Source organism: Hoplias malabaricus, chromosome 13, assembly GCF_029633855.1.
Source record: "Hoplias malabaricus isolate fHopMal1 chromosome 13, fHopMal1.hap1, whole genome shotgun sequence".
Lineage (NCBI taxonomy): Eukaryota > Metazoa > Chordata > Actinopteri > Characiformes > Erythrinidae > Hoplias > Hoplias malabaricus.
Window position 1 is genome coordinate 5,170,298 of NC_089812.1, and position 12,137 is coordinate 5,182,434.

The following is a 12,137-nucleotide window of genomic DNA, read 5'->3' on the forward strand; positions in this document are numbered from 1 at the left end:
TCTGTGAGGAGTGTGGTGTGTTCTCCCTGTGTCTGCGTGGGTTTCCTCCGGGCGACTGTCTGTGAGGAGTGTGGTGTGTTCTCCCTGTGTCTGCGTGGGTTTCCTCCGGGTGACTGTCTGTGAGGAGTGTGGTGTGTTCTCCCTGTGTCTGCGTGAGTTTCCTCCGGGTGACTGTCTGTGGAGAGTGTGGTGTGTTCTCCCTGTGTCTGCGTGGGTTTCCTCCGGGTGAATGTCTGTGAGGAGTGTGGTGTGTTCTCCCTGTGTCTGCGTGGGTTTCCTCCGGGTGAATGTCTGTGGAGAGTGTGGTGTGTTCTCCCTGTGTCTGCGTGGGTTTCCTCCGGGTGAATGTCTGTGAGGAGTGTGGTGTGTTCTCCCTGTGTCTGCGTGGGTTTCCTCCGGGTGAATGTCTGTGAGGAGTGTGGTGTGTTCTCCCTGTGTCTGCTTGGGTTTCCTCTGGGTGACTGTCTGTGAGGAGCTTGATGTGTTCTCTCTGTGTCTGTGTGGGTTTCCTCCGGGTGACTGTCTGTGAGGAGTGTGGTGTGTTCTCCCTGTGTCTGTGTGGGTTTCCTCCGGGTGACTGTCTGTGAGGAGTGTGGTGTGTTCTCCCTGTGTCTGCATGGGTTTCCTCCGGGTGCTCCGGTTTCCTCCCATGCTCCAAAAACACACGTTGGTAGGTGGATTGGAGACTCAAAAGTGTCCATAGGTATGAGTGTGTGAGTGATTGTGTGAGTGTGTGTCGCTCTGTGAAGGACTGGCGCCCCCTCCAGGGTGTGTTCCTGCCTTGTGCCCAATGATTCCAGGTAGGCTCTGGACCCACCGCGACCCTGAACTGGATAAGGGTTACAGACAATGAATATATCATTAAATTAATCTAATTAACATTAATATATAATTTATCTTCTTGCAGTAGTGTGTTCTGGAAGTTAATAAAAGTATTTTTTTAGTGTTTTTTCATATCATTATCCGCAAAACACCCTGAGATATCATGATATTATTTTAGGGCCATATCCCACACCCCTAGTTTATATTTTAGCATCTTTTCTTATATGTTTCTAGTCTTTACACAAGTGTCTGCTAAAGGGCTCCCTGCACTAAGAGACTCACAGACTGTGCTCATACTGAAATCGGATGATTCATATCAGACTCACTCACTGAACTGAAAAAAGTTATCTTATCTTAAAAGCTATCTTAAGAGTGAACTTATCTGGGTTTTTCTGCTATGAGTAAGAATTTGTATAGATTTACACTGCTTTTCTTATGAGCTTTTTCCAGCTAAGAGTTATATGTCTCATTATTAATATCACTGAATCTTACTAATTCTGATTTAATTATGAATATTTGTGAGTTATAAAAGATAAACGGAACCCACAGGGTAGAACAATAAACTAAATAACTTGCTAATACCAGAGAGTCTTGTAAAAGCTTGTTGGTCATGCTGCTTCTCTCGCTATGTCCTTGTTGTGTTTAAAAAGCTGGACATTTCAAAAGCTGGACAGAAGTAGCTGACCAGCTGTTCGTGTTGATTAATTCTCACTTTGGCTCAGCTGAAAAGGCCTGCAACTGCCATAATTTTGAACTGTCCCCTTTTAAAGAACATTCCGCAGAAAATTTATAAATCAAACTCGGATCTTTAACTTTGAAGTCCGTTTGGAGGAACTTGGCCAGAATTATCCTCATATTCTGCAGCTGGCCGACATGAAGCGAAAAGGGAATTACTGAGTATTGCCATTTAATGAAAGTGTAAAATGTCTTTCCTTTTTCTCTATTCATTGCTCTCCTTCTCCCTGATTGAAATTTCTCAGGATGACCAGCGCAGGAGGCAGCACGTCTCTGACGACAGTGACTTTGAAGCCCGTCTCAACAGTTGGAACCTTGGGGTAATATGAGCCATTTGGATCCACTTGATACACTGATCAAGGACATCATTAAATGTTTCTACACCCACTGTCCATTTTATGAGGACTACATGGTGGATAAACACAATCACATCATGTGATGTAGTTAATTGTGAATAATTGAAATTGTATAGGGCGGCACGGTGGTGCAGCAGGTAGTGTCGCAGTCACACAGCTCCAGGGACCTAGAGGTTGTGGGTTCGATTCCCGCTCCGGGTGAGTGGAGTGGAGGTGTGAGAGGAGTGTGGTGTGTTCTCCCTGTGTCCACGTGGGTTTCCTCCGGGTGCTCCGGTTTCCTCCCGCAGTCCAAAAACACAGGTTGGTAGGTGGATTGGTGACTCAAAAGTGTCCGTAGGTGTGAGTGAATGTGTGTGTGTCTGTGTTGCCCTGTGAAGGACTGGCGCCCCCTCCAGGGTGTATTCCTGCCTTGTGCCCAATGATTCCAGCTAGGCTCTGGACCCACCGCGACCCTGAATTGGATAAGGGTTACAGATAATGAATGAATGAATGAATGAAATTGTATAGACGTGAGTGACCTCATCAGAACTGATATATTCATTCAATCAGGAGCATTATTTGCACCTTGTACCATGTTTGTTGTAGCAGAACATCTTGGATATAGAGCAGTTACCTCATGTGGAATCTTAAACTTGTTACTTAGGAACATTTACATTTATCCAGTCCATTCATCGTGTTACAACCAGACACTTGGAGACTAAGGGTGCCTCTTAAGTAATGAGTGCAATTTATTTTTTGGGCTTTTACAAAGGACAAACCACAAAAATCCTCTTTACAATTAAATCTCAGTCTTCTGTGGTTATTTCTACAAGGAACTGGAACACACCTGAACTTTCTAATATGAACACCACTGCCCCCTTAGTTTGTGGCCATTAGTTTTTTTTTGTCTTCTGTTTCATTTGTGGAAATGTCAGTATTGTAAGGCTGTATTCTTGCTGGAGTGAAATGCTTTCTTGTTTTTTTCACAAGTGATGATCGTGTGTTGGAGGAAACCAGTCTGCAGTGGGGTTTTTTGGGGCCTAATTGTTTAAGACGCGTTGGCTTTCGGAGTTCAGCAGATCAAAGTGTTTGGAGTTTTACAGGCGTCTTTCAGGCTCAGGCTTCTTTTAGTAGCCTTTGCACTTTCTCTGTGTTTTCTATTTTTTTCTCTCACTGTGACAGATTCTGATGCAATTCCATTGCGAGGCCAAACTCAGGACCCTCACACAAGTGCCACCCTTATCAGAGCAGTGAGCAGGCAGGTGATAAGCTGCCGGCCCCCATGCTGCTGACGGCGGTGTTTATACGTGTGGCTAGGACCGTGCTGGAGTAATCTCCTGGTGCATCAGACTTGAACGTGAAGTTCCGCACCTCGCTGCAGTGGCCTGGAGACGGCGTGATAACAGCTGGCCTTCTGGCTCAGACTACAGCTCTGTGACCTTCCACTCCACGTTTAGAGAGGGATCAGGCCGTGAGTGTTGGAGGACTGAGTATCAGAGTCGGTTTGGGATCAGACTATGTCAGGCTTTACTGGTCAGTGTTACTAGACACTTATAAAAGAATAAAGGAATCTGAATATATCACTTAAAAACTACTCTGCGGTTGTTCAGATCCTGTTCACGATGCTTAGTTCCAGTTAGGGATGGACTCTTTCAAAATGTGTCTTCTGCATTTAACCCATCTGTGGCAGTGAACACACACACACACACACTAGAGGCTGTGAACACACACCCAGAGCAGGGGCTAGTTGTGGGTTCGGTGCCTTGCTCAAGGGCCACTCAGCTGTGGATTTAGGAGGAGGAGAGTGCTGTTCCTTCACTCCCACCGCCCCCAGTTTTACTGCAGCTCGTGGGAATCAAACCAATGACCTTTCAGTCCATTAGGACATGGCTGCCCATGATCAGTGATCGTGATCATGCTGGTATTCATAATAATTGATGTAACTGAAACACCTGTCATTGTAGTGTGGGAGGTTTCATGGTTAAATTGGAGCAGCCTGCTGGACAATCTTCATTAACTCCACACTGCACCAGTAAGACCATGTGCATCCAATGGTTCAAACATTGTGTCCTGAAGGCGGTGCCGTGTGTCAGGACGACAACGCACCAATACACACAGCGAGACTGGTGAAAGACTGGTTTGATGAACATGAAAGTGAAGTTGAACATCTCCCATGGCCTGCACAGTCACCAGATCTAAATATTATTGAGCCACTTTGGGGTGTTTTGGAGGAGCGAGTCAGGAAACGTTTTCCTCCACCAGCATCACGTAGAGACCTGGCCACTATCCTGCAAGAAGAATGGCTTCAAATCCCTCTGACCACTGTGCAGGACTTGTGTATGTCATTCCCAAGACCAACTGACGCAGTATTGGCTGCAAAAAGAGGCCCTACACCGTACTAATAAATTACTGTGGTCTAAAACCAGGTGTTTCACTTTCATTGTCCAGACGGACACAAATTTCATTGTGTACGGAAACACATTTCTCTTTCCTTTGCCCATTCCTATAGCCTTTGTTTTTGTATGTTTTTGTTTGTGCTGTTGAACTCCTTATTACCTTATTAATGCGCAGCACTGACCCTTAAACATCTAACGTGCTGTTGAGCGCACACTTGCTTGGGATCACACATGTCAGACAAGCAGGGACAGCGTTCTTTTTTATCATCCCACTGATGGAAGCATGTCCTAACACAGAGCTTTACAGCACAGACCTGAAGCAAGCTCCCACCCCATTATTTTTTAAAAACGTTCTTGCCCTTTCAGTTGTAAATAGAAGGCTTGAGGTTGTTCAAGGCCTTGACTGTGGTTTTGTCCAGTCACAGGACCTATCACAGCTGAACGGTACGATACAGAAGTTGGCAAAAGGGTGGTTTTGAGGATGTGTTTGTTTAGGTCAGCGTTAACCTGAACTCCCAATGTGTTTACTTTCTGTGCCTCGGTGAATTTCTGAGTAAAGCAGGGTTTGGGATTCGGTTTCACGGGGTTACGCAGGAAAACCCTAAGCAGAAACTGTGAGGAATGTACAGTACTGTAGACATATGTGTAATTTCCTGTGATAAGTCACCGTTTTAATATTAAGGCTGTAATAAAAATGACAAATCTTTTTAAAAGAATTTAGTAAGCTTTTAAAAATAAATTATACTCTCTAGTTCTTTCTCCAACACTGTTATTATCGCTTTTAAAGCCTCGTCTTTGCCAGTATCTGATAAGTCCTCTTTAGCCGGAACTATCAGATTTATCCCCACTCCCCTCCGCAGCCCCATTCTGATCCAATATCGTCCATGTGTCTCCAAACGTTTGACAGTCAGGGCATGTCCTGATGCCTGTCAAGCCATGCAGAGCTGACAGTTTAGTAAGTCTCTACACACACACACACACACACACATGCACGCACACACACACATTACGTTAAGAGTTAAGATCTATAGAAATACAGGGTGGGTTTGGGAGGTGTGACACAGGATGTGTGTGTGACAGTTGGGGAACAAACATCACAAGACAAACTCCTTTGAAGTGTTTTTTTTTGTCCCCTTCTCTTCCCTTAATGTTAATAACCCAACAGCCAGTTTAGTTTCATTCTGCATCACCGTACGTCTGCCTGCTTTGTGAGTAATAGTTTCGTTTGGACTCGATCTATATAATGTAAACGTTCCTAAGTAATAATTAAGACCAATACTGTGTATGTAGTAATTAGCCCAAGGGTGTACAAGCTTTTGTTCATTTCTACACATTGTACATTCATATTTTTAGTTATAGATGTTATCATTAACTAAATATTAAACTAAGAGAACATATTTACAATAGTTTATATTAGTAAAATTAGTTTATAATGTAGGGACACTATATCAGCTCCCCTTTCAGCACCACTGTAGTGGATGTGGACTGTGTCCCTCAGTTGATAATCTTAATTCGCTTATTTACATATAAAAACATATAAATATAAACCTTTTGAACAGTGATATATAACCCTACGCTGTGTGTGTGTGTGTTGGGAGTATGGGAGGGGATTTGTGTGTGTCCTCTTAATGGAAGGAATCCTTGTAGATAATACGTACTGTTGAAAGAGAAAAAAAAATTCAGTTTACAAAAGAAACAGAAGGCAGTTCGCCGCACACAATGCCTTGAAGTGACCTGTGGTATTCTTTAGCGTAAACACACTCAGTTTAGGGAAGAGCATGTGTTTAAGTGGTGTTCCTTTGAAGTTGGCCTAGATTGTTTATGATAAATAAATAGAGGCCTTAGTGGGAGGGGACATTTTTGTGGAGGATGTGTCTTTCCAAGAGAGGAGGAGGACTAAAGACTTGTTGCCCTGTTTTATCTTCACAGATTGAACACCCAAGGTATTTACACGAGAGCCCCACACCCCTGTCTCCGGTAGGTGCCAAAGCTCCCCACTGGACGAGTGAGAGGAGAGAGAGATGTTGCTATCATTCTGTCCCCATCTCTATTTATTTATTCATTTTTGCCTCCTTCTCTCTCAAACAGATTTATTCTAAATCAAGCCTAAGAAAAAACAGTGCTCCTACTGAAGAGCGAGGTGTGGTTTTTAAAGTCGATAAGGAGGTAAGCACTACTGAATTAAACTCCCTGTCCACATACAGTGCTTTGAAAGTCACAAATGATTATGAATCGCCCAAAATGGTGTGAGCTACTTGCATTGAAATACATTGTGCAAATACAGGGTGCTCTGGTTTCCTTCCACGGTCGATTAGCTACTCAAAAAAGTGTCCATAGGTGTGAGTGTGTGTCGCCCTGTGGAGGACTGGCGCCCCCTCCAGGGTGTGTTCCTGCCTTGCGCCCAGTGATTCCGGGTAGGCTCCTGACCCACCACCGCCCTGAACTGGGTAAAAACCCTGTGTATAAAGCTCAGAGTGTGTCTCCCCTCCATGTGCTGCTCTGCAGTTGGTTTGCTCTTGAAACCGCTCTAATGTGTTTACATGGGTAAAAAAACAAAGTGTCTCAGTTTGGTATGCTAGGCTTTCTCTCTCTCTGCTCACCTAGTGTGAAGACTCCCCAGTAGAGTAAAGCTTTTAATGCAGTAAAGGGGGACAGCTACCAATCCAGAGCCTTCATTTCAGAGCGTTTGATAAATATTTCTCAGATTGAATACGATTGAATATTCAAATTTGTGTTTATTCACTTTAAAATCTGATTTGATGGTAAAGATGAATGAGGGCCAGTATGCTCCAGTATTTGAGTTCATCTAAGAATATTCATTGAACAGCTCGTTTCATTTAGTACTGATTTCTCAAACATGGAGTTTCTGAACTCTGCTGCTTTGAACTTGCTGTGGTTTGTCATCTGGCGTGACTTTGTAGTGTTTAGTTAAATGCCAGATGATAGTTGATTGCTTTTAATACGCACTTTAAAGGCCTAAGCAGTGAAAGAAATTTTGGCTGACAACTGCCTGCACCTTGGTGAAACCCGTCTCCTCTTCTCCAGCTTTTGCTTGTTTTTGAGACACCTATCCAAAGGGACCTTTTAAAAAGAGACACAGAAAAAAAATTAGACTTTTTTTTTTTTGTTGTTGTGGTGATGAGGTTTTTTTTCCCCCTCCTTTCTCCTCCTTCTATTTTCCCCTCTGTTATGTTGGCTTAAGCTGCAAATCCCATAGAGACGGCTTTGCTTTGATGTCTCTTCTCGCTTTCTCGTCTGGTACTGTTAAATATAAAACTGGCCATGACCTGCCTTAATCACCCCCCCCCCCCCCCCACTCCCTCCCACACCTTATTTTTTTCCCTTCTCCCTCCCTCGCATTTCCTCTGAAGGAAAGCTGCTCTTCATTGGATTTGCTTGAGTCACAAGCCAAACCATTGACCCACCAAAAAAGAAATTATCATCTCCCATCTTCATGATAACCCACAGCCTGCCCAACAAAAAAGACTCCGCTTTCTTTAATTCTTCTCAAAGGAGAATTTGGAGAGCCGCTTTCTTGGGTCGCTTTTATTGTTCGGATCGAGCCGCAGATGAAACACTAAAAGGCAGGAAAATGTGAACGCTGTCTTAAACAAATAAACGTACTAACAGTCTCCAGAGTATAGATGCTTTACTGAAGAGGTGACTGACTAAACCTAATGCAAATATATCTCTAAAATAAAGAGGTTATATGGAACATTGGAGTAAAAAATAAAAAAAATAGTCTTTTGAAATAATCTTTAGAGAACCATAAAAAAGTTTCCGAACTGTCAGTGGCATGGAGCCATGTCATGTCTTCTGTATCTAAAGTTCGGGGGCATAACTGTGCCATACTGTATTTGAATTTTGTTTTGTTTAAGTGGTCACCAGCATTCTCCTCCTTTACTGCAGAGTTCACTTCCATCCTGCACCTAACACCAATGCATCTAATCCATCTTATCAAGCACTACTGAAGAAGTGAATTATCTAGAGTAGGTGCCTCAGACTGTGGTTAGAACTGGACTCTGCAGGAAAGTAGATCTTATGGACTGTGATTTCTATGCTACATACGATTACAAAACTCTTAACTGGTAGCTATTCCATTTCCTCAAACTTTCTTGTAATTAACTGGTAAAATCTGACAACGTAATGTTTGTTTAAAATTGGGGGGAAAAAAAAGCAGGCACATATCACCCCAGTTACAAATTGTTTTTCCCCTTGTTGCTCTTTTTCCTGACAACGAAGCTTTCCCTGATACAGTGTGTTGGATTACTTTCCTAATCATTGTTTAATCAGTAACCAGTCGCCTTGTTTATGTCACTGGTTTGAATCCCTATAATGCCACAGCTGAAATAATAAAACTATGGGTCTGCAGTGTCAGCCAGTGTAACCAGACAGCTGATAGAGTATGTGTCAGGCTCTAAAGTCACACTGTGCTTTAACTCCTAATGTGTGCTGCACGAAAGGAGCCCCAGCGGCCCTCTTGTGTTTATATTAGTCGCAAAAATAGCTCTTTCGTGAGGCTGAAAAAAGGTGAGTGAAAAGTTCCTCAGAAGCAACTGGGCTTTCATGAGGGGAAATGGTGCATGACTTGGCTTTTACTGCCTATGATTGAAATGGCAGGTTCGTATTCAGGGTGGGGGGGGTAACGGAGGCGGGTGGGGTTACACTACTGCACACCGCTTCCTGTACTCATCTCTAGTCCCACTTCTGCCAGAAGACCCCTCTAAAGACAGATTTATTCTTCTCCTCTTGATTCTTTTGAGCTTTTATTCCCTGTGCCTAGTCTCTCTCTCTCTCTCTCTCTCTCTCTCTCTCTCTCACACACACACACACACACACACCCCACCCTACTCACTCACATTAAATGTAAAATGACTCTTTCTTATACTAGCTTCTTTTTCTCTGACAGGGGCAATGACAGCTTGAGCACAAGCATCATCTGCTATTTGAGGTTATATACTGATTAGCTCTATTCTTTCAAAGGAAACCTATGAAGTCATTGGACTACAGCAAGACATAGCTATAGATAATGTACAGTTTTTGTCAGAAAATTCACATTGTGGTATTTCCCCATATTTTGCATTCATGAACTCTCACTGGAGAATCAGATACTGGACCCCAAGCTTTCTAATGCCTTTTTCACACATGAACTCCGGAGGATTTCTAGAGAAATTCCAGAGTATCGGGTTCAGAGATTGTCACAAGTCTTAGAAATACATAAAGAGAACCCAGTTAAACAAATGGGACAAAAATATATTATAAAAAATTGCTATAAAAACAAGAATTTGTGATTTGTTGATGCACTTGAACTTGCTAAAAAATACATATTTCCAAAGTTTTCACTAAATGATTGTAAAGGGATGGGGGACCAGGGCAAAGTAAGAGTGAGAATATTAATTAATTACAGAATGTTAATGTTACACCATTTTCTAACATTCTATTATAAGAAAATGAACGTTAAAGGATATAAAAGGGCATCCAGCAAAGGCTCAGTCTTTGTCAGCAAAGAGGGGTTTGTGGCTGACCACTTTGTGCCAAAGATTTTGAGAGAATTTTCAAACATTTCAAAACAAACATTTCTCAAGGCAACGTTGCAAAGAATGTTGGTCCTTTGCCATGTGCTATTTATAATATTCAGAGACGTTTAGAAAAGGAAATCTGCAGGAATTTCAGTCAGAGTGGGGTAAGGCCAGACACCACTGTTAAATGTGCATGACATTCAAACCTTCAGACAGTTTCTATGAGGAGTATCTTGCAAGCTTGAAAAAAATAAGCCACATAGTTGTGGGAGGACTTTGGAACACCTCTATCACGTCTGCTGCTGCATCAAGAAATGCAGTTCCCAAATCATTAAAAAGTGTAATTAAGAGGGAAAATGATGTAACACAGTGGTACACATGCCTCTGTGCTAAATATTTGTATTACGCAACAAAATCAAATCTAGTTATTTACATAACGCAATCCTGTTTATCTTTTTAAATATGTTGAATACAATTTTAGAATTAGAATCACTTTATCGGTCACGGTGCTTGCACACAGAGGAATTTGTTTTCTGTATTTAACCCAATCCGTGCAGTGAAACACACATTTACACACACTCGTGAACACTAGGGGGCAGTGAGCAGCCCTAGCCACGGGAGCAGTTGGGGGTTAGGTGCCTTGCTCAAGGGCACTTCAGTCATTCAGTCTAAGGATCGAACCAGCAACCTCCTGCTTACATGCCCAGTTCCCACCAGGCCACGGCTGCCCCCCATGAGCCTTAACTTTCAGTAACTAGTGTGATTCTTCTGTGTAACAGTAACCGCAACTATGTGTTTCAATGAACTGTCCTGAACCTTGGCTTGGAGGAATTGTAACCCATTCCTCTGAACAGAACAGCTTTAGCTCTGTGTTGGTGGGTTTTCTGACAAGAGCTGCTTGCTTTTGGTTCTTCCTTAATGTTTCTTTTGGACTAAGGTCAGCACTTTGAATTGGAAATAAATAAAAAAAATCGATTCATTTTAACGGTTCTTTGTTAGAACAACCTGTGTGGTTAGAGTGGTTTTCCTGCTGCACGACCCACATACTTATGGGCAGATATTCAGACATACTTTAGAATCCATTGTTCCATCAATGATTGCAAGATGTGCTGCCTCATACGCAACAGGCCAAAACCCTGACAGTACCATCATGATGTTCCATGGATAGTATAAGGATCTTGGAAAGATGCTGGGATACAGTGCTTTACTTGCTCCAGATATAATGCTTCTCATTTAAACCCAACAGCTCTGTTTTTGGTCACATTCATCCATTAAATATTTTTCCCCTAGTAACATTCTGGTTGTTCATGTGATTTTGAGCAAATTGTAGACAGCAGTGTTCTATTTAAAGAGCAATGGATTTCTCCTATCTATGTAGCGTAGGTGCCCCTAGTTCCAGCCACTTTAATTACAATATTGGAAATCTTAGCTAACTGTAAATAAATAGAAGTACTTTACTCACTCAAATCAACATTTTTCAGGAGTCAAATATGTGTAGATTAATGTTCAAGACTTGCTTGATTTTGAAAGAAAATATGTTTTTAGATAAAAACGCTTTTGTTTAAGTAGGTGCCAAATACTGCTAAGATTACTAGCGCCCCCTAACTTCGGCCACCTTCCCTGCTTGTGACAGTCAAACGAGACGGTTGCTACCACATTCAGTGGTTTTCAGAGGCTCACAATGAGATTACGTTTGTCCTGTGTTAGTGTCCCTACTCTACATGTGAGGATTAAAATGGCGGTAGATTTTCCCCTCAGAGAAAAGGAAGCTAACCGCTAAGCTAACTTTTAAACTGAGGGAAATATCTGTCACAAAATGGAAATATGTTGTGTTCTACATGCAGTTTTGCACACAAATAATTACAACACCGTTAAGAGATACTTAAATATTGTTTAGATGTATGATTTCTTGCAAGACTGATGTTTAAATGCCCTACTAGGGCTTGAACTTATGTTTTATTGTTTTACCCAATGCGATTGGCGAAGAGAGAGAGCGGAATTGCAGCATATACGGCAGTGTCCAGAATTACGGGACGGCCGGAGTTAGGGGAAAGACTGATATAAGTCTTGTGTTTAAGGTCTTATTTATATTGAAATATAGAAAATTGTCAAGGGTTCACAGATTGAACGCACCAGAGTGTATGTTTTGTATATTTAAATTAGCACAAAACACTTATGAATGTTTTATAGTAAAACACAAACTGTATCCAAATATATCAAATTATCATTGTCTATTCAAATCAATAATGACCACAAAATATTGTTTCATGTTTTTTAGGGCCTACTTTAAACCAGAAAACTAAACAAATGATTTTCTGAACAGTCTGTTG

At 42.1% G+C, this 12,137-nt stretch overlaps 1 protein-coding gene across 4 annotated transcripts in view; it reads left to right on the forward strand.

Annotated features, from left to right (window-relative positions):
• The window catches only part of cep112 (centrosomal protein 112), a 191,343-nt gene that overhangs the window by 23,715 nt on the left and 155,491 nt on the right, over positions 1-12,137 (forward strand). For 3 of the 4 annotated variants that reach the window (XM_066641756.1, XM_066641758.1, XM_066641755.1), the window contains 3 exons: positions 1,803-1,877; positions 6,218-6,265; positions 6,377-6,454. In XM_066641756.1, the coding sequence (XP_066497853.1) occupies positions 1,803-1,877; positions 6,218-6,265; positions 6,377-6,454 (201 nt within the window). The remainder of the gene's footprint in view (positions 1-1,802; positions 1,878-6,217; positions 6,266-6,376; positions 6,455-12,137) is intronic. The other variant, XM_066641757.1, reaches the window with a different exon arrangement.